Here is a 25119-nt window from a genome sequence, read left to right on the forward strand (position 1 = left end):
GCAGCCATCGCAGCGTGTCAGGCAAACAAAGCAGAGCATGGCCGCCTTCAGCACACTGGTGAAAAGGCTGGCTGGGGGAGGGTTCCCTTGTTCAGAAAGGGCAGATGCTGGTGATAATAGTAAAGAATATCCACCCTTCACCTCCAAATAAGCCCCCTGCTTTCTTTTTCCTGGGTATTTATGTGACAGTCCTTCCTAGGGCCCTGGAGACTGTCCTTGGGGAGGGGGGCTGAGGCAGAGGGGGCTCTCACACGCAAGCAGTGCCGCAGGGGTTGTAAGTCTTGGGAGCAGAGGAAGCGGGATAGGTCAGGGGCTGGATGGGAGACTGAAATGCTGCAAGACCCTTTGTCCTGTGGGGTAAAGTTGGAGCAGTCGCTGACAATGGAACTTTGAAAGAAAAGCAAGAACATCCCCAGGAGCCATTCCTACGAGCCCCAACCAGCATGAAGGGGGAGCTTTGTCAGGGTCCTCAAAGGCAGAGTTGCCCTCATGAGGAGGATTTAGAGCCCACAACCCATTTACACGGTGTGTCTCAAGGCTACCAGAGCCCAACACTGCCCTAACAAGGGACCACCGCAATACCTTAACTATGGAGGTTTGGGAGTTAAGACTGGCAGTGCAGTGTCTTTCATCTAATTTCTGCTTCTCACAGGTACCTTCCAAGAGCTTCCTCCTTGGGTTGTCTGGTCTGCAGTTCTCCCTTCTCCACTGATCACCAGACTGACAGAGGTCTGGGGAAGAAAACAAAACTAGAAGCATTTTAATCTTTCCATTCATGGTCTTGGGTCACTTACAGATCTGCTTCCTCCTGCCCTAGGGAGAGGACTTTGCCCCCAGCTATTGATTAGGCTCGCCTCCAGCGCACTTAGCTGATGCATGGTGCAAAGGTTGCGACCAGAGTCCTCTCCTGCAGGCTCCTGCCAGCTGCAGGCAAAAAGAGCACAACCCCTGGATGTTTTACAGCAACGTGAAGCAAGCAAGTCCCAAGGCTTCAGGTTTGTCATGGACTTTAATGTAATGTTCTAGTCCTTACTGCAAGTCAGATCAGAATAAAATATCAGCAAGTCCTGGAGTTAAAGGGCATGTGACAACCTCCTCTCTGTCCCTTTTGGCCTGAAATCAAGAGATTAGCTATGAAACTGTAACATTAAAAGTAGATTTTATTAAAAGTAAGTTTTATTAGAAGTTTTATTAAAAGTTAGGTTCTTTTTGCTCTCGTCTGGGTTTATGATTCATTTCTCCCTTCTAAGCTTTTCTCTGCAGCCAACAAAGCATAAAACACACTTCAACAAACAGCACAAAACAGGAAAAATAATCCTCACACTAGCACCTGATTCCAAGGGCTGAGTTTTTACCAAATGAAGAATGATTGCCATGGACGTATGAGTTGTTAACACTGCATTAAAGTAGAAGAAGAGGAACTAGCATATTCCTAGAACCATCTGGGATGGTCAACAGGGACTTTACCCAAAACCTCACTACAGCGTGCTGCTGGCATCACCTCGCCCTGCTCCATCCCATCCTCCTGCCCAGCTCCCGCTGCCTTGGAGAGATGCTGGTGATGAGAATGCAGTCTGGCTCACTGTGCATTACAGAAGGTGAATTTGCAGGGAGGGAAAGCTTCCCCCAGCGAAGGGGAACCGCCAAGGGTCTGCCCTTTTGCTCAGACAACAGCCGGTCCTGTCCCAGCTCCTGTCCCCTGGACTAGATCCTCTCCCTCCCGGGCAGCTCTGCGGGGAGCTCGGCTCCCTGTTGCCACTATTCTACCGACATCTGGTGGCAGCTGCCTGAGGAAGAAAAGATGCTCCTTCACAAGTGGCCCAGGCGCTCGCACGGCCTGTGCCCGGCCTCGGGCCCGGCTGGTGGGCCCGGCTGGTGGGCCCAGGCGCGAGCCCCGGCCTGGGGGATGAGGCTGGTGGGCCCAGGGGCGAGCCCGGGCTGGCGGCCGAGGCTGGTGGGCCCAGGGGCGAGCCCGGGCCTGGGGGACGAGGCTGGTGGGCCCAGGGGGCGAGCCCGGGCCTGGTGGACGAGGCTGGTGGGCTCAGGGGGCAAGTGAGGCCAGGCCCGGGCCACCGGCAGCCCTGGTGGCTTGGAGCAGGGGGCAAGGCCAGGCCGGTGTGTGCTGAGCCCCTCTTGCTCCCCTCAGCGGGAAGTGGCAATTCCCTCAGGGGCTGTCCCCTTTCTGAGGGAAGCGTCCCACCGTGGCGCGGGGACACTCACCTTCTGAGGTGAGTGGGCCTCCGCAAGCACTAATTACTCATTAACGCTGATGACCTGGATTCCCGGGCGGCGTTTCTCAGTGTTCGGAATAAGTTTTAACTGAGGCTGCCGTGATGGCAGGGACAAACGCATACCCTCAGCCAACATCAGGCACCGCGCGCGAAGTGACTTCAGTGCGAGTTTCCGTAGTGTAGCGGTTATCACGTTCGCCTCACACGCGAAAGGTCCCCGGTTCGATCCCGGGCGGAAACACGTTGCTTTTGCTACGGTTTTTTTATTCTCCTTTGGTTTCGTTCTTCTTTTCTTTTTAACTTCGGTTTTATTTATTTTCCGACGCGAGCTGGGGGAGAAGTAACGGCGCCATCTGTCACCCCACCGGGGCAGCGCCCGCGTCCCTCCGCGGCCGGCTGGCGCCCGCCGGGGTTCAGGTAAGTAAAGGGCAGCCGAACGCGGCGCCTGGCGTGCAGAGGCGTTTTCAACTACCGGCGGGAATCGGTGGGGAGCAAGGGAAAAAAATTAAAATGGAAAAAAAAAAAATTGAGATACTGCGTTGGCCGGGAATCGAACCCGGGTCAACTGCTTGGAAGGCAGCTATGCTAACCACTATACCACCAACGCCCTGTGATAACTGTCTTCCCCGGCCTCCGTTAGCAACCTCAACTTCCTGGACCCAACCATCTTCCAAAAGCGAGAGGGGGTGCCACAACGCGGGTCGAGAATAGCACAGCAGTCGCCCTACGGCGGCAATAAATGCTGAGTTAGGGGTCAGTCTCTGAGGCTGGCTGGGGAAATAATAGTCTCTGAGTTTTTTTTACCCTCTGTCAGCCTCAATTCTCCCTCTACCCCCCTTGACTGGGGAGAATAGTTCTGTCCTCCAGCAGGCAACACCACCACCGCCACCCCCCTTTACGCAGTTCCTCCGCTCTCCCCCCGTCCCCACGACTTGGTACTTTCCCCGCTCGGCGCGCTCCCGCCATCCTGCCCCGCGCGCTCCCGCCACTTCCGCCGCCGGGTGAAAGGTCGCGCTGTGGCAGGCCGCCGCCCCCCCCCCCTCCCCCGTTTCCGGGGCTGCCCACTGTCCGGGACATGGAGCGGGACTGACGGAGCCGCCGCCGCCGCCCCCCCCGCCCTCCCGCAGAGGAGCCGCCCCCCCGGCCGTCAGGGGGAGGTCGCCGTGCCCCGGGGTGAGTGAGGAGGGGAGGGGTGCGCCCTGGGGCCGGCGGGGCGGGGGGCCTACCCCAGCGCGGGGGGCAGGAGCCGTTCCCTGCGTTCCCCCCTCCCCTGGGCTGGGGGGTGCCTTAGCGGGATGAGGGGTTTGTATTTGCCCCCCCCATGGCTTGTACCTGCCCCACCAGGGTGTGGGGGGCGGCCACCCCTTGCCCCGGGAGGGGGCTTGTTCTCCCAGGCTTTGCCCTTTAAGCGTGGGAGGGCGGCCTGGCCCGCAGGGGGTTGTTTGTGCTCCCCCGCCCCCAGTGTGCCCCCCGGGGCTGGGGTGGTGGGGTGCGTTGCCTGGGAAGGGGAGCTGGTGTTTGCCCCCCGCCAGCAGCCTGCGCACTGCCCAGGCAGATGAGAAGTTGCTTTGCTCCTCTTTCCACAGGCAAAGAGCCATCTCCAGCAGCCAAGGGAGACGGGGAGACAGGGTGCTCTGTCCCCAGGGCCCCCTCTCCTGCTAACCTACGCCCCGGCCTCCCCCTGCAGCAAGGGCAGGAGCTCCCTGCTGGGGCTCCCAGTGCAGAGATGGGCATGGGCTGCTGGCAGCCTTTGCCAAAGCTCGTTCCTCTGTAGAGAAATCCCTGCTGGTTTATTCCATTGCTTTTATTTTTGGAGACGGAGGTCTTAAAGCTCCCGGCCATGACAGGGACACGTTTGTAAGGGCTCCTCTAGGTGACTGTGTTGCTCTGGCTCTTCCTGAATGCACCAGCAGGCCCCTCGGGGTCTCACTGACAAATGAGTATCATGATTCGTGCTGGGTTTCTGATCTCTCGTGCCTGTTTTGTTCAGTTTCTTTTCCTCTGGGTTCAGCATCTGAGGATGTTATTGTTCCTTTTCTCTGTGAAACGTGTGAGCTGTGGCGGGTGGGCTCGAGGGTAAGATGTTCCTCTGAATCATGAAAATCACAGGATAACCGAGGTTGGAAAGGACCTCAGGAAGTCTCTAGTCCAACCCCCTGCTCAAAGCAGGGTCAGCTGTGAGATCAGACCAGGTTACTCAGCATTCCTGAGCATCGCTCCTGTTACCCTTCGTGCTTGCATCAAAAATTGCCCGTAAATTACTGAATGCTGCTACTTGGGCCTTCACTGCTCTCTGCAGTTTAGGAGCTTCACTGATGGTGTGTCTTTGTGATGCTTTGTCTCTCCTGATCCTCCGAGTGTGGTTTTGGTGGAGAAATGGCTGTTTGGGCAGGCCAAGGGCCTCAGCAAAAGATAGTGGCAGGTCTCGGGTGTGTCTGTGATTCAGAGCTCTCTTGGAGACAAACATCTTTGTACTTTACTGTACTTGGCTAGAGAGGATGACAGTGAAGGTAGCACCTTGGTAAGCTCATGGAAAATGGGCTTGTGCGGTGAGCCGGGCCTCCTCCGGGGCATTGGGCTGGGGCAGAGGGAAGCAGCAGTCAGGCTTGAAAGACAAATGTGTTTTTTTATGTCCCAGGTGGGACTGTGACGCTGTTGGTAGTGGGGCTGCTGACCCTCTGTCTGGCTCCTTATGGTGTCCTTTGTTTGACTCTTGCCTGTAAGTGCATGGACAGATCTCAGTTTTCTCAATTCTTGGTACCTGATACTTCCAAGGATTTCAGGATTTGGGGAGGGGAATGAAAGGAAGGTTCAGTACTGAGGATTCTCAGATTTTAAGGATTTTTTTTTTAGGAAAGAAAGAGGCAGGCTGCAGAATTCACTGAGTCCCATTGTTCAGGTGGAGAAGTCTCTCTCAGATTTATCTGGGCTGTTAATATCCAGCACATGCTGGCAGAACAGATTTGGACTGTAAAGTGCAAACCAAGGATTCTGTTTGTGCCTCCCCGCACAGTTGGAAATGTGACCTATGGAGGATGCTTTTGTACAGCTTTATTCCTATGACGGGAGCAACTGCAGTTATATGAAATTTGCTGGTTTTCCCTCTTCCTTCCTAGTTTCCTGTCCTGCCCAGCTTGCTGAATAGTTAATGCAGAAGATAAAGAGGGTTCGTCTGGAAAACGAGACTGCAGGAAGTTGGAGAAGGTATGTGTCCCAGTTACTCCCAGGGCCTTTGTTGACCTTTAGGTTGTGTGGGACAGAGCAATAATCACCTCTTGGACTGAATGAGGTTTCTGAAAAATCCCAAGTACATAATTTTGCCTGGGGAGCTCTGTGTCAGGATCTGTGGGTCAGGAAGTGACTCAGGAAGATAACTCATTTCACTGACTTCCAGTTCCAAGCTTTACAATTTTTCTCCTGCGCTGATGTCCCACCTGTGCTTGTTTGTTGTCTTCAGACTAACACATTCTCTCTGAAGGAAGGCTTGGTGGCTCTATGCCTGATCTAATCTGCCCACGCAGGGCAGAAAATGTGTTAAAAAGACCTCCAAGAGATAGCTAGATGTTTTGGGGAGTGGGTTTAGCAGTGCTTCTGCAACAACACTAACTCAGTGCCTCGGTGTGAGGATTGTAAAGGACAGTGTTATTCCAGTAAGGCACAAATCTCAGGTGCGCTATATTGATGCCAGAGCGTCAAGATCATCTAAGTATAAGATGGTTAAAATTGGCATCTTGGTCCAGCTCAATTGAAGAATTTAACCCAGTTGAAGAATTTAACCCCAAGATTCACTCTGCAATTTCAGTTAGATAAGTTACTCATTATACTTGTTTACTTACGTGTATAGCATTGCCAAGTACATGCTGTGTTTTGTCCAAGAGGTGGCTGTAGCGATGGATGAAGCAATTGGGTTTTCTTTTACTCTGTATTGTGTCAGAATTTAAGTTTTGTGAGACTCTAGCTATGACAGGGGTATTTCCCAACACTTTTACGTAATGTGTGTGATGGCTATTTTGCTTATCCCACTCCTCCGTTCCGTTCTAGTGTCAAAGTCACCAGGATGAGGACAGTACCAAGCTAAAAGTTGTGCCTTTCACTTCTCTAGTGAATCATAAAAGCGTGGCAATGGCATGGAAGGGGGCTCCAACCTCCAGTTCAATTTGTTACCAGTTACCAGTATTACATTAGTGGACTGTTTTGAGCCCTTAAAGGTGCATCTTTCCCTTGTGAGGAGTCAGGCTGCCTGAGTAAAACATTTTCACCAGCTGGGTGAGAGTAACCTAAGGGTCAGGCATTGTGAGCCAAAGCCAGATTATTTTAATTGACTGACTTGACCAGCAGCGGGATTGGTTTGAAAGCATTTGAAAGAACCCCCTGTTTATGGGGGGTTTGAGGTCTTCCTGTCACGTGTTTCTGATAGGCAATGCTTCTGCCTTCAGATGTGATTTTTAGTTGCTGTAATGGAGACCCTGGATGTAGGCAGTAGAGGCCACAGACAAGACACACTCACAGTCTTAAAACATCCCGTCACTTTCTCTTTTGTGGTTTTACTTGTGCTTCCTGCCTGGCTTTGATTGGAAAATACTCTTCTTTATTAATTTTCAAACTGTGGATTTACTGCTGGGCAGTAGGGACCAGGAGTACCTACAGATTTAATTTAGGAGCTTGTTTTGGTGTTATTATTTGCACATTTTGTACAATTCAGGAACTTAGCAGTTTGAAGTTATGGTTATATTTACAGCCCTTGTACCATGTGCCTTTAGTTTAAGGAAGTCCAGATGTACTTTGGTTTAGGTTTGCTCATCTCCTGCTGTCATTGCATAAGATGTCAACCTAGGTGAGAGCTTCCTTCTAGAGAGTTTGTTAGAAGGTGCAAGCTGGTGGGGAATCCTCAAGGAACACTCAGGGTTCTCATGAAAAATACTTGTGGTAGAAAATAGGCGGAGGCAAGTGTTTTCTTGTGGTGACACAAATAACTATCCTTCTCCTTTTCCCTAATTCTCTTCTCTGCGAAAGATTCATTGTGCATCTGAGGCAGGAGTCTTCAAGATTTGGTTTATGTGTAATTCTTGCTGAATCCTTACATGTGACAGCTACATCTCAGAGGCTGTTCTCCTGTCAGAATGCAGGTCGCTGTCCCAAAGGGCAGGCAGTGTTCAAGAAACATCTGATTTGAAAATGTAAATCTTGGGGCTACTGAGGGCAAAGCCTTTTTTGCTGTAATTCTTACTCCCTGGTTTGCCATCTTGATGTTGTGTCAAAGGCATTGATTCTGTTTCCACTCAGCAAACTTCTCCAGCCTAATTTTTTCCAGTAAACTGAAGTTCTTCTGAAATTCTTCCTAAAGCTCTTCTGGGTACCCCCAGAACAACTACAATGTCCTCATGGAGGGAAATCCAGCTTCTTGAATGGGGCGACAAAAACTGGTTTCCCTAGTCCTAGGCTCATTCCTGCTTTGCAATAGATTACATCATTGACCTTGGGCAAGTCAGTCCATCTCTCCTCAAATTAACATTTGCTGTAGTTGCATGTGGAGGCGTTTTTTGTAGACTCTTGTTCAATAACTGCTAGCTTGGAAATGTATGAGGAATGCATGCCACAGTTTGCAGGATACAACCAGGGTCTGTTACTGCTGTCTTCCTTCTATTAGCAAAGACAATTGCACTGTTTTCTTCCTGTTTTGCCATCTCTCCTACTTCATTCCTGGCTGCAGTAGCTCTTCAGGTAAGTCAGGTGCTGTGCTTGGGCTTAAACGTCTCTCTCTAAGTGATGAGCAGGTTTTCCTTTAGGACAGGAACGGGACACCACTTTTGTGGTCTTCCAGAGCAGAAGTGTGTGTGCCTTTATGATAGGTCATAGCTTTGATGACTTATCCATCCAGATTCCTGGGGTGCTTTTCCTTTGAGTCAAGCTGACTGTTTTCTGCAGCAGAATCTGCTGCTTGTACTTCCTTTGACAGCTTATTTCTAGAGCTAGTCCTGGGAGAGTGAGTTTTCTGAGGTTAATGTCTTCAGAACTCAGTATGGGATGGGAGATGGACTTTTCCTTTCAATACATCAATGTGTGTTTAAAATGTAATCTTTGAGTGCAGAGAGCCCTAGGATCTGTAGTTTATGGAGTGCCTGTTCTCTTAAGCTTGTTGCATGCTTAGAGCTTTCTGTAAGAAACAAAACGTGCCTGCTTGATTTTAAGGCTCAACTCTCTCCCTCAACTCCTCCCTCAGTTTTTTGTCCAGTTCTGAAGGGGAAGAGAGGATGACTGCAGTGGATGCACTATCAGACAGCTCTGAAGTGGTCGAGATGGAGGATGTGCCTTCCCAATTCCAGGTGCAAAAGCATTCTTGGGATGGGCTGCGTGACATTATTCACAGCAGCAGGAAGTATTCGGGCATGATAGTGAACAAAGCTCCCCATGATTTCCAGTTTGTCCGGAAAACAGAAGAGTCCAGCCCGCACTCTCATCGCCTTTATTACCTGGGTAAGCCAGCATGCCAGATGCCGGGCGTGAATACATTACGGGAGAGTTTCCAATCTAAACAGACAAGGAAAAGGATGAGAGGCATTTCCATTTATGAGATGGGGGAGCTGAGATTAAGGGGCATTGCTCAAGGTTTTCATGCTCGATCTATAGCAAAGCCTGGAACTGAGGAGAGACCTCTCCAGTCCCAGACAAGTGCTTTAACCACAGGCTTTCTGCGCAAGGGGAGCACTGGCTAGCCAGACCTGCCTCATGGTGGGGGTGTGAATGCAGTGGCCTGTGGCAACCCAGGCCAGCCCAGGGGATGGGGCAAGAGAAGGGATGTTCCTCAAACTCAGGACTATCTTCTGCCTCTGTAGTTTAGGAGAAACGGGATTTACTTGATTGATCAACCAGACTGACTTTCCAAGGAATTAGCTGTCAGTAATTACTAAGTATATGTTGCAAGTTCTAGGTATTAATGGTGTGGTGGTGGTGTCTCCCTGCTTTATGAAGTGCCATGTAGGTAGAAAGCTTTCAAGAGTAGGGGGAGAAATAAAAAAGATTAGGTGGGAATGACCTATAAATGGTATTCTCAGGGAAATATCCTCTTCCTTACAGTAGGATTGAAAGAGAGCAGAATACTGTGTTGTACAGGTCCCTCATTATAGTTGGAGCCACAATGTAATTAGTGACAGGGTGGTTGGATTTTAGTAACTGGGTAATTTTGTGGTTGGTAACATGGGAAGCTTTATAGACTATAAAGAGTTTGTTACGCTTTGGGGCATGAGCTGATTGCTACTGGCCCAGTAAAGAAATTGCCTGATGTGCAACTCCATACAGCAGCTGCTTTCCTGAAGTGACCTTGCTTCTTTTTTCTTTTTCTTTTTTTTTTTTTTTGAGTTGTTGAGTGTAGGTCACTGTAGGATATAGGATGCTGGATTTGAGGGGCTGATTTGTTTTCTCATTAAGCAGCTCCTGCATGCCAGTGATTTGATTTGTTATAGTTCTTCATACATTCTTACAACACAAGTGCTACTATTAAGTACAGTAATCCAGAGTTAGTGTATTTTTGTTGAGTCTGAACAGTGAGACTTGATTTAAAGCTGAATGTATTTCAAGGCCAAGTTGACTTTGATATAGTTTTTGATATTTAGTCTTTAGGTGACTAAAGAACTAAGGATCTAAGTGGTTTAAAAATTTGTTAATGTTCTTCTGTTGTATGGAATGGCAACCAGACCAGCTACGGGCTGGGTGGTGTTCTACATGGGCGTGACTGATACAGGAGCCAGAGCTAGGAACGAAGATACACGGGTGTCTTTTCAGTGTTCTCTTCCTTACGGAAAGTTACAGGGCATAGAGCAGATTGAGCCATCATTTCAGATCAGTATCTGCCAGGTAATACCAGGGTACCCTTCCTCAGGCATTCCTCATAAAGGGGAAGCACTGATTCTTTCTTTTGCCATAGTAAGCATCTTTTGAATTGAATACCATGTGCTGTTAAATACTCAGAACCCATTTCAGCAGTTCATAAGTGTTTAACATCAGCGTCCTATTACTGTTACGTCATTAAAGAACATCTTCCAGTTTTTATGTGGATACTGTTAGTGACTGTTTGCCGAGGAGTAGGACAAAGACTTCTGAAGAACTTTACTGTAGGGTTTAAATACTTTTCTTCACTTTGGAGCAAAGTTTAATGTCTTTCAGGGAGGAAGGCTATATTTTTCTTGTACGTGCTGATTGACTGTATGCAGACTGAGGTCATTTTAGAAAGTACTAAAGGAGAAAGACATCTAGGTCACTGTTGCATGAGTGTCAAATATGTGTATATATAGTAATTTTTTCCTATCTGCATTTTTTTTTTTTTCTGTTTGGACATCTTAAATCATTCCTGGGCTGTCCCCATAGAATTTTATGTTGTATCATGGCAGATGCTGCTTATGTTAAACACCACATGCTCAGCAGCACTTTGGTGTTCCTGTATCTCTGAGGATTATATGCTCACATATTGCTTTGCTTCCTGAGCACTTATTAATATTTCAGTTTTAATTTTAAGTAACTGTACTGCTGGGTTAATTGGCTCAGAAATCTTTCTGTTCTGCCCAGAACATGTGCAGAGTAGACAATATCAGGACACATTTCCCTGCGTGAAATTCTGATCTAGGGAGTCTCTGCAGCATGTGCAGAGGGCGAGTTCATGGCTTTTGATTTTGTTGAAACTACCAAAATTGTGTGTCAGGATATTTTATTTTTTCTTGGTTGTTCTGGAAATTGGATGAAGGCCAGTAGCTTATTTGATAACCACAGTCAAAGGCTTATGTAAAATGACAAGGTCTTTTGGCTGTGTAGTATACTGTTTCACATTTGAATGGGCTCTCTAGAGCTTCAAGCTTTTTCTTTCTCTCTCGCAGGCTGCTGCGTTGGCCTGAATGAAGTCCCTGTAGCAAATTTCTGGCTGAGAAGTGTGGAGAGAGTAATGTTGAGTCACCCATTCAGGGAGTGGCTCTTTTAAAGTGGATCTAGGGCATGGGTTGAACAGTCCGCAGAGAAGAAAGTTGGATGTAACCAACTCTGAAGAGCTTGGTTAGTGATAAATCTTGCTTACAGAAATTTCTAAATAAATGAGTATCTAAATTTAAGTAATTTGGGTATTGTTCTGTGATTGAACTGAGAGGTACTTGGGAATGACAGCTGGTAAAAGCCTCTGGACAGCCCACCCCTGTGTTATCAAACTTTTTTTTCAATTTGGTCTTGGTCCTGTTTTTCCTGACTAACTAATCTTAAGTAGGGTGATGCTTTTGTCCTCCTAATAGGAATGCCATATGGCAGCCGAGAGAATTCCCTTCTTTACTCAGAGATTCCCAAAAAGGTACGGAAAGAGGCCTTGCTGCTCTTGTCGTGGAAACAGATGCTGGATCACTTTCAGGTAAGCTGAAGCGTGAAGAGCCTGGGTTGACAGTGCTTGGGAAAACTGGCTGATGTTGTGGGGCTGGTATGGTGGGTACTACTCTGCTCAACAGTAGAGAGAGCAGCGTGGCAGCGTTTGACACATGGAGAATGGTATTGGTAGGAACGCTGTATGGAGAATTACTTTGCCTTGGTAATAAAAGACAGTCAGTTTGTGTGCGATGAAGCTGGCCGTGAGCGTGACACAGCAGTTGGTGCAGCAACCAAAGGCTTGACCTAGCAAAGAGGACTCTGTGAACTGGCAGGTAGTCTGCCTCAGATTATGTGCTGTCAGGACAGTGGACCTTTCTTCTGGGTGTCTTGTTGGGGCTTTTGCCGTGCTCACTGATGTGCTCAGTGGAATGACTGTCTGTCATCTTTCCTGCTTTTAAGGCAGTTGGGAAAGTTGAATTTAAACTGCCGTTTCTGCTGTACACTCTATTGCGAGTAAACCAGAAAGGGGGTGAATTTTCCCCTCCCTGATTTCAGTATCTTCATGTCCTTTGTCACTAACAGCATTGATGAAGAAGGGAGTGGAGGGTGTCAGTCTTTCTTCCCTACTAAAAAGGTTCCTGGTGCAAAAGAATTTAGCTGTGTTGACCCCATTTGGATTGCTAGTCCTCTTCAGGGTAATTCAAGATCCCTGGAAGAGCTTTTGTTTGCAGTGTCTGACATGGAAACTGTTTGTGAAGGCTGTAGATAACGTCATTAAGTTAATTGGTTACATCTGATTTGCATAAGCAGAGCAAGTGCAGCTGTCCTCAGTTCACGCTGAAGTGCCGACTGCAGAAGTGATAGGCTTGTGATTCATCTCTCACGTAGAGGGAACTTTGGGGTGTGCAGTTGGTTTAGTCCTCCTGGACCATGCCTGTAGCCTAGAGTACAGTAGTTGAGGGCCTGTATGGTAAGGCTGCTGGCTAGTTTTGGCTGGTATGCTGAATTTTGGGCATTCACGGACTAGCTGGTGCCAGTATTGGAGCATTCCTGTTGTGTGAAAGCTTCTCTCCTTGCAGACTCTTTCAGATTTTCCTTTCCTTCAATACTAGGCAACCCCTCACCACGGGATGTATTCTAGAGAAGAGGAACTCTTGAGGGAACGCAAACGACTTGGTGTCTTTGGTATAACATCTTATGATTTCCACAGTGAGAGCGGCCTGTTCCTCTTCCAGGCCAGCAACAGCCTCTTTCATTGTCGAGATGGGGGCAAGAATGGTTTCATGGTGAGTCTGCTAGTGATTTTATGAATGTCACCTGAAACGGAATTAATGGTTTTGTTTGGAGATGGCTGCACATCTGCATCTGTTTGGTTCTCTTGTGTCCTGTCAGGGCTGTGTTTGCCATCATTTCATGGGCTGTACTCTGTACTGTGTCTGTGGTTTAGACCTTTTAAATGTGAAGCTGGAAGCTGGTTTGGTACAGAGCCCTCTGTGTGTCTGTTGCTGTAGGTGTCTCCCATGAAGCCTCTGGAGATCAAGACTCAGTGCACAGGGCCACGAATGGATCCCAAGATCTGCCCTGCTGACCCTGCCTTCTTTTCATTCATTAATAACAATGATCTGTGGGTAGCAAATATTGAGACAGGAGAGGAGAAACGGATGACATACTGCCATAAAGGTAACTGGTGCTTCTTACTAGATTCAAAAAGAAATTCCTTCTGACAGACTTGGGCTGGAAGGGCTCATGTCTTCAAGGCTTATTTCTTATGAGTACATTCTTCTTTTGGATTGGCTTTTTACGAGGAGCTGTAAATGCAGTCTCTTTGTTCCTCTCCAGGCTTATCCAATGTTCTTGATGACCCCAAGTCTGCTGGTGTAGCCACTTTTGTCATTCAGGAGGAGTTTGATCGGTTCACAGGCTATTGGTGGTGTCCCACAGCTTCCACAGAAGGTCAGTCAGCATACTGCTTATCAAATTCTGTCACTGCTGCTGGCCCCTGCTATGTGTGATATTTTGAGCAAGGCTTTCCTTTGGTCTGTTTCTGGGGAGGCCACCTGAAGGAACAAAATGCTGAGGGTTATAACTGTGGTCTGAGGAGCACTTGCAGGTGGTCACTGGGAGCCGTGGCTATGCAGGAGATGTATGCTCTGCACCAGAGCGTACTGCCGCAGTGCTCCAGGCAACTCAGAAACAGCTGGAAAACAGTGTAGCAAACATGCTTACTATCTGTCCCAGGTTCAGAGGATTTAAAAACGCTGCGGATCTTGTATGAGGAAGTAGATGAATCAGAGGTGGAGATAATTCATGTTCCTTCGCCTGCCTTGGAGGAGAGAAAAACAGACTCCTATCGGTACCCCAGGACAGGTAAGTGAAATACCACGGGGCTGCTAATACAGCTCTTGACTCATGCTGGCAGCAGCAGTGGAATTTTGTGCTATAAGCTTTGCATGATTAATCTGGTACTTGCTAGGATGTAGAAGCTGGTTATAAATATTGAGACCTAATTGAGTCTGTGAGCCCGAAATCTACTGCAAGAAAGGAATGGGATTGAAAGTTCGGCTTAAATGAAAGGATTGCTGAGAAAATGGAATATATCTGGTGTCATATTGTGGAATACATTTTGAAACCCCTCTTTGCTGCTGAGAACATGAACAGCCAACTAGGCAAGGCAAGAGCAAACTTTTCCCATACCCAGAATGACTCTTTTGATTACAGTGGTGTTTGCTCACAGATATAATTTGATATTTGTACATTCACACACAGCCATTTTAGTAGGACCAGGGCTGGTTCTCTAGAAGATGTATTGTGTATGACCATGGAGTGTTCAAGTTGGTCATCTTGGTATTTTTTTTTACTCCTCTGCAGGCAGCAAAAACCCCAAGATTACATTAAAACTGGCAGAATTTAAAACAAACAGCAAGGGTAAGGTAAGTGATAACAGAAGGGTTGACTGCTTCTGAAGCTCCTTAGAATTAAGACAAAGTCACTAAGAAAGATAGTGTTAGCCTTTGTTTTCATCCTCTTGTAACACCTGGTTCTGTAATGTGTCTATCTAAGAAACAGAGAAGTATTGTTCTGGTGCAGAGGCAGCTGGGAGCGGGGAGGGAAGCAAGTAGGGTTAGCCTGATGTACCACATGGTCCGTAGTAGAGCAGGAGGGTTGAAGCTCAGTCTAGTCCTGGGCTTCAGTCCCTGGCTGTGTCCTTTTCTGTGGCCGAACGCCAAAATCACTTTGCTTTGAAGCTTGTTTTTATCCCTTTTCTTCCTGCTATTTGTGGAAAGGCTTGCTTCTCCTGGCCTGACCCTTGCTGATGCCAATAGTTAAACTTCCTTATTCTTCCATTTCACTGAGGTTCTGTAGGAGGAGGTGGGGAGGTCTGGTAGCAGTCTGATTTGATATTGGACTTTTTTTTTTTTGCTGCAGATTGTGTGTGCTCAGGACAAGGAGCTGGTGCAACCGTTCGCTGCATTGTTTCCGACTGTGGAGTACATTGCCCGTGCCGGATGGACCCGAGATGGCAAATAGTACATAAGTTTTTCTTCCAAACTAATGCTCCCAAGCACTTCCCTGGCTGAACTGCAGGCCCTCAACATGTTTTGTATTGCAGTCATGACCTGGTTTTCAAACCGTGAGTGCCAGAAATGGCACATGAGTATTTGGCTTCTTTAGTGTTGTAACATCCTAAAAGTAGGAATTAATCAAAAGTAGACCAGAGTGACAAGCTGTGGGGTTTCAGTCACAACCACATTGATATATTAAGTTAAATCACATTGATATATTAAGCGGGCACTCCTAGGGAATTCTTTTGAGTTGGAGATGTCTAACACAAGTACAATATGCTTCCTGCTGAAAATGAGAATGTTCTGTAAGCAGTTTTATCGTTGTTCATTGGTCCAGTTTGTGATCAATGCCAAACATATCATGGGAAAGCAGGCAGTTTGCGCGGTGCTGAGTCCTTTATGCAGCATGTAGAAGGGGGAAGATTGCTTTGTGACTGGTGTGCTCCCGTAGCTCTCTGTTGCTCCCAATGTGATGCAGGGTCTCGTGCTTGCCTGAAGAGTTACAGAATTCACACCAGTCTGATTGGTTTGCAATTTTAAAGCTTTTGATTTTTTCCCCTCAAAAGCTTGCTTGACTGTTAACTAGTTTCTGTGCAGATCAAGTTAAGGTGACTTAGCTGTCTTTGAAGATTGCATTCTGTAACTCATCATTAATTTTCTGCTTTGAAAACTAAATTCATGCAGCTTTACAGAAGGTAATCCCATAGGTGATTCTTATGTTCTGCACCAGAGCTTATCGAAATGTGCTGAATATATCAGTTTGTGAAATCCACAGTCACTGGGAGGCTAGGGGAGAACTGGCTCTTTTGAAAGTCTGTCTGAATGACGAAACTTCCCTTGATGCGCTTCCAGGCCTTGGGGTAGCCACACTATGCAGCGGTGGCTTGCCATCTGTCATGTTGAGAGGCCTGCAGTGCAGCACCACTTCAAATGACTCTCCTTGGAGAGCAACAAGGCTGAGACTGAAGCAACTCCTTGACTTGCCAGTTGTCTTAGGTCTGTGCCTTTCTCAGCTCGTGCAGCGTGCAGTGAGGAAGCTACAAATGGACCACTTTAAGAGTGATCGCTTCAGCTCGTTAGGAGCTTGCTAGAAAACAAACAGTACTTCCTGATGGAGGAGCTGTCCAAGGAAGACTTACATTCTGGAGACAAGGATCTGTTAACCATGCTTCCTTGGAATAGACACTGGCAAATCTGTCAGACATCTTGTCTGGATGATACCCCTGTGAAATACCAGAGATGTCTGGCAATACATGGTTGTTGGCAAAGCTTCCAGGAGGTTAGAAAGCAGCAATGATGAGAAAAGCTTTGCATTCAGATGCTTAAATCCTTTCTGCCAGCGGGGGGAAAAAGGGTAGCATGTTCTCAGAATTAGAAAGGGGCATCTATTCTCTGATACTGACACTCACCTCCGATTTCTTTCCCCAGTGCCTGGGCTATGTTCCTAGACAGACCTCAGCAGCGGCTGCAGCTAATCCTTTTGCCTCCAGCACTCTTTATTCCAGTCCCAGAAAATGAGGAGCAGCGTGCTGAATTTGCCAAAACTGTGCCAGAAAATGTCCAGCCATTTGTGATCTATGAAGAAACCACTGATGTGTGGATAAATGTAAGAGGCTCGGGGCTGTGCGGAGAACGCAGGCTGCCCCTTCCTCCCTGACAGTTAACCATTTTTGTGTTGGCTCTGTGTCCACTTTAGTCCATGCTCCAGCAGACTGCTTTGCTACTCAGTGGTGCCAGATTTGGTGTTAATTCAGGGGGGTTGATAAAGCAATGAGAAGGACTTCCAGGCACTCGGCACTGGAAGCAATGGGCATCCTGCCGTTTGGTGCAGTTGGAACTGTTCGTTTAATTCTTGCTAACGTTCTTGGTGAGCGCAGGCACTTCGGACACTGACACTTTTGGATGTAATGCTGCCATTCTTTTGGGGGTGTTTTATTACAAGATTAAATGGCTTCCTGAAGCATGAGCAGCCCTAATCCCTGTAATTTGCTGTACTTTTTTAGGCAGGTAATGGACATAGGGGACAGGGAATAAACTCTTAAGATTAAGCATCTTGGTACTGAAGGGACAAAGTGGCCTGAACTTCGCACCATGACGTGCCTAAGGTGTTGGAATAGCAACCACTTGGTGGGACTCACATAGCTGAAATGTCTAGCTCAGAGGCAAGACTGGTGCTGGTTTTGGTGGTAGCTGTGGAAAAGCCCACAGCACGTGGTCTTCTAGTGCACCCAGGGGTGCTTTGTGGTAATAGGAAAGTACAGGATGGCTTTTTCCCGCTAGCTGCTCGTCTGAGAGATCTCTCCCCACTCTCCTTTCCTTTGAAAGCCTGGTAGTTCAGCACTGATTCCCTTGGCTCTGTCACTGCTGTCTTAATGTAAATTACTCATGGGTCCTTTGCCTTGTGTGACAGGTTCATGATATATTCTATCCTTTCATCCAACCGGAGGGAGAGGAGGAAGAACTCTGCTTTATCCGAGCCAATGAATGCAAAACAGGCTTCTGCCACCTGTACAGAGTCACAGCAGTCCTAAAGCAAGGCAGCTATGACTGGGTGCAGCCATATGTCCATAGTGAGGGTAAGAGCTGCATTTTGTTGGCGTTTCAACTTTGGGAGCTCCCTCTCTGATTTGCTTGTGTTGTCTTTTGGGGAAGGCAGCGATTTATTCTCACGTTATTTCTTCTAGATGATTTCAAATGTCCTATCAAAGAGGAGATTGCCCTGACTGGTGGGGAATGGGAGGTGTTGGCGAGGCACGGATCGAAGGTAGTGGTTATTTTTATTCTCTCTTGCAATGTTACAGCTCTGCATTGTCTGCCCACAGTCCTGGCCTACACCCTCTGTTACGCCTGGGACCAGCTAGAACTACTTAAGCTTCATTTTGTTTCTCTTTTTATTGCTGCCTTTGCTTTCCCCAGAAGTGCTGTAGTCCAGTGCACATTGAACTGATTGCCTTTTTAATCAGACTTCAGATTGCTCCTTAGGTAAATCCCATGAGTGAGTCAGGCCATAAAAAAGGACGCAAGTCTGAGGTTCAAGAGCAACAAAGAACTATTTTGTGGAGAAGCTTGGGACTGCTGCCTTTGCTGAAGCATTTTAACCCCAATGAGTACTTGTGAATTGGAAATCTGTTGCAGCGCTTAGAGTGAACTCTTGGTCTGCAGCTGATCCCTCAGAGCCTTTAGGAAGAAGGCAGCTAGGGACTATAAAGCCATTTATAATATGGAGAAACTGTATCTGTTATTGGTTGCAGAATAGCCAGAAATGAATTTTTATTAATCTTGTAGAAACCTAGTTCCATTTTTGCTTCAGGAATTAACTCTGAGTCTGATATTTAGTGCTCCCAGGTGATTTCTGTCAAAATAAAGACCTTGTCTGTTCATTTCCAATTAATCTGGATTTTCACTTCTCATTTTTTAAAAGGCCTACAGCTCGATGCATTTGGTTTCTGCTGCTTTTCCTCAGTCTGCAATTAACCTGCTGTCCCTTCCCATGTGGGTTCTCACTGTACATGCTGTTGATTTTGGCCGCAGCTCTTCCCTGTATGTGTTATGGTTAAAATTGTGTTAGCAGCAATTATTTTGATCCATTTGTTGCTCCACAGGGCTCTGCCCAGTATTCCTGGCCAATTGAGTTGGATATTTTTTTCCCCTTTGCTGTCCACAGTGGTCTTCAAACTGTGGGTTAGCCAGAAATAGCATTTGGAAACTGTAAGGTGGAAAACAGTTCAGTTACTGTTGCTGGATCAATGCAGTATTTAAAAGCTGTAGTCTCTATTCCTGGCTGGCCAGGTTGTTTTTAGAAGCAGCTTTATCTGGACATTAAAACCATATTTTAATGTAGCTTGAAGTTCGATACTGTTAGATCTATTAGACTGATCCTTCCACAAATGGGAATTCATTACGGTGATCGCTGGAAAGAACACACATATACCCTTTACAACCTAGACATAGTACGGGAAGATGCCATATTTAAGCACAGAATCTCCCTGGTTTCACCTATGGGGATCAGAGCTCAGCTTTATGCTCATTAGTAAGCAAATGCTTTGAGTCTCTTAAAGAAAAAAAATAAAAAAAGCTGAGTGACTGCTTTTTATTACTTCACTGGGCTGTGTGCAGTTTGCCATAAGGGCCGTGTGTGTGTGCTCTCCAGCCTGTCATATCGACAGTCATGTACAGTCCCTAATGCCGTGAGCAGTCTGTCATGGTCTGTTTGCGTTTTAAGCTGACTCTGCCTGGGGACAGACTGTTTGAACTGGCAAAGGAGTTGTCATCCTTCTATCGCTGAGCCCTCTCTTCTCCACATAGATCTGGGTCAATGAGACTACAAAGCTGGTGTATTTCCAAGGCACAAAGGATACCCCGTTGGAGCACCACCTCTATGTAGTCAGCTATGAGTCTCCTGGAGAAATCGTGCGACTCACCACTCCGGGCTTCTCCCACAGCTGTTCAATGAGCCAGGTTTGTAGTTTCTTAGATACAAGATGCCCTCATGTCCTGACTGACAGGGATCCAAGCTAGGAATGGCAATGAATCATGACCAGTAATGAGTCCGGAGGGCTCCTTTGTCTTGGTTGCTTGAGATGTGGGAACTCTTGTCTGAGAAGTGTGTGGAGGAGATTAGATGTGGGAAATGAAAGGCCTTGTTCCCCTGACTCTTCTCTCTCCCATCTGTAGAACTTCGACATGTTCATCAGCCACTACAGCAGCGTGAGCACTCCACCTTGTGTGCACGTCTACAAGCTCAGCGGCTCCGACGATGACCCGCTCCACAAGCAGCCCAAGTTTTGGGCCAGCATGATGGAGGCAGCCAGTAAGTCCCATAGAACGTGTCAATGCTAGGTTGTGTCTGTGGTACTCCTACTACTAGCGGTAGCCAAAGGTGATGGGAGAGGGAAGTGGCCCGAGTAACTTTAAGGGAAAATGAATTGTGTTATCTTGGGAGGGAGATGTCTCTAGTGAATAGCTCATCCAGAAAATGGTATGTAGACTTTTAAGATTTACTGTTTCATGCTTTGAGCAAAAGTAGTGCTCCAGGGTGCAGGGTTTACGTGACTGTTTTCAGGTGTGCATTCGTCATTTGTCTGAAGAGGGAGTGGGCAAGTATCTGGGATGCAGTGGCTACTACATTCTGAGGCTGTAGGCTTTAAAGTTTTAGATACAGCTCACGGCAGCACCTGAACCCCTCCTGCAAATGTTTTCTACATATGACCCATCCCTGTTCTTAACCTTTCACATCTTGGTAGTGTGGCATGGAGAATCTTGTCTGAGAACAGCCAGCTGATGATGTTTTCCTGTGCGATCACCTCACTCTCTATATGGCCTGTCACCCTATGCCGGCAGATAGCCATGAGTTTCGCAGTGAGAGGCATTGCGAAGGATTGAGACGGTTTGGTATTGAAAGAGCCCTAACTAGGGTCAGGTTTGAACACAGTGAGCTTGTTCAGGCAGGGTAGGAGGCAGAGCCTGCTGCCATTTGTGGCATTGCTAGTGTCTGAACTTCCTCCTGCAGGTTGTCCCCCAGATTACATCCCGCCTGAGATCTTTCACTTCCGCACGCAGTCAGATGTTGAGCTGTACGGAATGGTGTACAAACCTCATGATGTCCAGCCTGGGAAGAAGCATCCCACAGTGCTCTTTGTGTACGGAGGCCCACAGGTAATAATCCAGATTGACTGCTGGTGGCAGGCGCAGGATTGCTGCCCAGGGCAGAGCTCTTGCATAGCTCAGTCTTGTGTCAGGGTTTGCCCTTTGGTTAGCAATGAGCACTGGACCTCTGTTCTGACCTCTGCTTCAAACCTCAGATGATTTTTCCAGCATTTAGTCTGATTTGTGTGGCTCTGACAGCTCAATTAGTGGCTGCTGTCCAGCGCAGGATCCTATGCAGTGGGACAGGCAGAGGAAGGTACTGGAAGGCAGCTGCTCAGCCCTGAAACTTTCCTTCTCTCCTCCTGCAGGTGCAGCTAGTGAATAACTCCTTCAAAGGAATTAAGTACTTACGGCTAAACACGCTAGCATCCCTGGGCTATGCAGTGGTAGTGATTGATGGAAGGGGTTCGTGCCAGCGAGGACTCAAATTTGAAGGTGCCCTGAAAAACCAAATGGTAATGTACTACTATTGTTGATGAATCTCTGCTCATTAGCTCTTTGTAAGGCTGCCTGCCTGCATGTTTCCTGTGTGAATGTTGCTCTTGTCTTTTCTTGTCTCAACTTTCTAGACGTAGAAAGCCACTAACTTGAGCTTCCTTGTTGCCTTTTTTTTAGGGTCAGGTGGAGATAGAGGACCAGGTGGAAGGTTTACATTATGTAGCAGAAAAATACGGGTTCATCGACTTGAGTCGGGTAGCCATACATGGCTGGTCATACGGGGGTTTTCTCTCCCTCATGGGTCTTATCTGTAAACCCAATGTCTTCAAGGTAAGTCTGGATGTGGGGTTGTCATTTTGGGACACTTGGCGCTCTCAGCTTCTGTAGCTCTTGGCGTCTGGAGTTGGCTTTTTTTTGCGTGGTGTCTCTGATGGACATGTAAAAATTGTCCCTCGGCCCTGGCTGCCTGTAGCTCCTGGCTGCAGTCCTGCATTCCGCTTACGGGTTGTACCTGTCTGAGGCTTGGTGAGGATGGGCTTGTTCCGCAGTGACTGCCAACGGAGGACTTAGCCTAGCATCCAAAGAGATAATTGATCCGCTATTCCTAATCCCTTTCCTAAGTCCCCAGCACAGTTTCTGGATCATTCCACAAGTCCTCCTTGAAAAGGGGAAGCCTTTAGTGCTAGTATGCAGAAATTTGCCCCACTGTGACCATAAGAATAGCAGGAGGAGGAATCTGGGATTTCTGTGGGTTTGCTGTAGAAAAATCCTGGTCTGAGCAACAGAACAGTCCAGAGTCTGTTTTTCCTGCCTCTTCAGGAAAAAAGAGAACACTTGAACTCTTTAGCACATGATAATTGAAGCTGTCTCCTGCCACCTATTTGTTTGACAGATTGCTATAGCAGGTGCTCCTGTCACAGTTTGGATGGCATATGACACCGGGTATACTGAGCGGTACATGGATATCCCAGAAAACAACCAGCAAGGTTATGAGGCTGGCTCTGTGGCGTTACACGTAGAAAAGCTTCCCAATGAGTGAGTACCGTGGGGTTGAGTGAGCTGTTAAAAACCTGCTCCCGGGTCCTGCTTAGTACCACCAGTTGCACCTCTCCTAAATCCCAAAAGAGCAGGTGGATTCTGATCCCATTTAATTTTAACTCGGGTGGCTGGTCACTGCCTTCTGCAGCGAGCTGGGACATTGTACCCCCAGCCCCCTTTGCCAGGGAGGGGGTTGAGGACCACGTCCATGGCCTTGCGCTGTTCTGCCTGCCTGCCCATTGCTCAGTTTTGGCTTGCCAGCTGGCAGCTCTTTGCTCAGACCCACTGCAGAGCTTTTTATGTGGTTTCTCATTATCTCTCTCATCCCTTCTCTAGGCCAAATCGTTTGCTGATTCTCCACGGCTTTTTGGATGAAAATGTGCACTTTTTTCACACCAACTTCCTGGTATCACAGCTAATCCGGGCTGGAAAACCGTACCAGCTGCAGGTAGGAGGAACAAGAGTGAAGTGGGAAGGTCTCTTAAATCTGGAAAGAGAAGTTTTCTGCTGTGTGTTCTGGGGGCGGGAGAAGGTGGAGGCAGATGCTCCCGCATCTTGTTGCAACGTGGATGACAGGAAGCGCGTGGTTTTGGCTCCGGGAGGTGGCGCTGTGGCAGTTCAGTGCTGGCAGATGTGGCCTGGGTCTAGAAGCATGTGCAGACAGGGCTTCTGCCCTCGGGCCTGGAACTTTCCTTTTCCGCTCAGCTCTTGCTGTCTCTCTTGGCTGGTGGCAGCAGGGGTGGCTGACTTGCCAAGCGGACTAGCAGCACACGCCAGCACAGTGAGAGAGGGGGCCTAGTGCTCTAGACTCTTGCTGGCCCCTCTTTGCCCCTATAGATACAGGTTTGAGGGAGGAGGCTGACATGAGGGAGGTCTGTCCATGCTGAACGAGCCGCTCCTGACTAACTGCCCTGTCTTTCTACTTCTGCGCAGATCTACCCCAACGAGAGACACAGTATTCGGTGCCCCGAGTCAGGAGAGCACTATGAAATCACGCTGCTGCACTTTCTACAAGAATACCTCTGAGAGCACAAGCCTCTGCAAACTGGACACTGACAGCTCACCTTCCCCCTCCTGTGCCCTGCCACTGCCACCCCCCTCGACAGCCATCTAACCCAGAGCACAAATGGCTGAGTGCCCGCGTCCGGGCTGGGTGTCCCCCCCACGCGAGGGAGGAGGGTGGAGGGCACCTTCCCTTTGGACAGTGCCACTTTCTTTCACTTTCCAAGCTGGAGGTCTGCCCCTGCTCAGCTGCTCGTCCTGTTCCTCTCCTCCGGCCTGGCTGTTAATGCTTTTTTTGCTGCTACTCCCTCTATCCTGGGAATCAACGGACAGTGGTCTGTCTCCCGAGGCTGAGGTTTGTGTCCATCTCTCTCTCCCCCATCCTTTTCCCCTTCCACTGCACCTCCGCAGTTCCCGTACTCTTACCTGCAAGAACTCAGTGCCTGTGTTGGAAATGGAAGAGCCGAATCAGCAAGCTGCCTTAAGCCAGGAGTGGGAGGGAAGAGAGAACTACCTATTGTTAAGCCCCAGGGGAGGTGATCGCTGCTGCTGCTGTGTCCTGGCCCTGCTGCGACGAAGTGGAGCCCTGGGATGTGAAGAGAGCTCTACAGAAGCATGCAACACTAGTCTTTTTCTATTTTTCAGTTTAAATTTGCAGAGCAGATGGAGGAAGTGGCTGGGGTCGGTAATGTCCTCTGATACCTTTCTCTAATGGCCGCTCACAAGCAGAGTTGTGCCAACAGGTAGCATGGTAGCTGAAGCAGCTGGCTACAGAGATCATTTCTCCAGAGATCGCAGCAGCATTTGGGTTTTTGCAACACAAGATGGATGATATTTATGCAAATCCTCCCTCCCTCCGTTCTCTGTGCTGCCTCCTGATCCTACCTTCTCCTTCCCTGACACCCTGAGCTTTCAGATGTGCACTGAAATTGGCTGTGCTTCAGTTCTCTGCGGGTCAGTGACTGTTCCCCATGCCCATCTACTCAGCAAATGCTCTCTTCTGGTTTTTATTTACCTGGTCAACAGGAACTGCAGTTCTGGGGAATGGGGATTGAGCAATCGCACCTCAGGGGAGCACATACTCCCCCTCAAGCCAAGGGTTCTGCCAGGGGCAAAAGGAAAAAAAACAAACCCCACCCAAATGAACCACGTTGACTTGCCCTGGAGTATTTTAAGTGCGTATTATGAAAAGAAAATATTTTTATGGATTCTTATTCTTTTATAATTATGAGTGTAAGATGTAGCGACTCATTAAAATATTGGAAAGAGACGTGCTGGCTGGCATTTGTGCGTGGTTTTGGGTTGCAGGAGAGAGCTCGGGAGGAAATGGCAGCTGGCTCACGATAGCCAAAGCCGTGTCTGTGGTAAAAGCAAAGCGCTCTGTTCAGTTTCTGTGCCGAGCGGTGGAGAGAATATTAAATCCCTCATGTTCCTCAGGGGAAGCATGATCCAAGCAATTGAAGATGCGGGGTGGAGAGTTGGGAATCCTGGACTGTGTTCTTGGCTCCGCCGTTAAGGCGCTGCGTGACCTTGAGCAAGTCAGACATCTCATGCTCGCGGATATCAGCCTTGGCGCTGGAGCTGGGTACCTCGCCCCGCGCCCCAGCTCCCTCCGATGACTCGGGGGGGATGCAGCTGCTCCCATCCCATGCTAGGACACGCAGAGCTGCTTTGTGGGTGTTGGGCCTGCCCCTGCTCGCCCTCTCGGGAGCGTAAAGCTTAGAAAACCTGGCCTTGCTGTTTTCCTTTCTATATGGGAATCAGGCACTAATTAAACTGCCATTCAATGCCCTGAGGATGTAAGCTGGAGGCTTCTGTTTTAAATGCAAAGCATCTTACAGTGGGAGCGTTTTGTTTCTCTGAATGTG

At 48.2% G+C, this 25119-nt stretch overlaps 1 protein-coding gene and 2 non-coding genes across 5 annotated transcripts; 2 read left to right on the plus strand and 1 right to left on the minus strand.

Moving 5' to 3' along the window:
• Window positions 1-2399: 2399 nt before the first annotated feature.
• Window positions 2400-2472, plus strand: TRNAV-CAC (transfer RNA valine (anticodon CAC)). The gene has a single exon. It is a non-coding gene; the product is annotated as a tRNA-Val (tRNA).
• Window positions 2473-2766: 294 nt separating this feature from the next.
• TRNAG-UCC (transfer RNA glycine (anticodon UCC)) lies at window positions 2767-2838 on the minus strand. The gene has a single exon. It is a non-coding gene; the product is annotated as a tRNA-Gly (tRNA).
• A 412-nt stretch (window positions 2839-3250) lies between these two features.
• DPP9 (dipeptidyl peptidase 9) lies at window positions 3251-24521 on the plus strand. Of its 3 annotated transcripts, XM_056335824.1 has the most exons (22): window positions 3251-3404; window positions 5348-5435; window positions 8452-8554; window positions 8651-8705; window positions 11498-11610; window positions 12677-12850; window positions 13076-13244; window positions 13404-13517; window positions 13803-13931; window positions 14433-14494; window positions 14991-15091; window positions 16556-16733; window positions 17538-17703; window positions 17812-17891; window positions 19433-19585; window positions 19802-19937; window positions 20637-20782; window positions 21082-21228; window positions 21389-21541; window positions 22104-22246; window positions 22586-22697; window positions 23183-24521. In XM_056335824.1, exons 2-22 carry the CDS (start codon window positions 5380-5382, stop codon window positions 23273-23275), a joined length of 2583 nt encoding a protein of 860 aa, XP_056191799.1. In that variant the 5' UTR covers window positions 3251-3404; window positions 5348-5379; the 3' UTR covers window positions 23276-24521. The 3 variants fall into 3 exon arrangements, with proteins under 3 accessions (XP_056191799.1, XP_056191798.1, XP_056191801.1); XM_056335823.1 differs by having other exon boundaries at window positions 8452-8705; XM_056335826.1 differs by lacking the exons at window positions 3251-3404; window positions 8452-8554; window positions 8651-8705 and having other exon boundaries at window positions 5370-5435.
• The last annotated feature ends 598 nt before the right edge of the window (window positions 24522-25119 follow it).

The sequence above is a fragment of the Falco biarmicus genome, chromosome 4 (genome assembly GCF_023638135.1).
Source record: "Falco biarmicus isolate bFalBia1 chromosome 4, bFalBia1.pri, whole genome shotgun sequence".
NCBI classification, from domain to species: domain Eukaryota; kingdom Metazoa; phylum Chordata; class Aves; order Falconiformes; family Falconidae; genus Falco; species Falco biarmicus.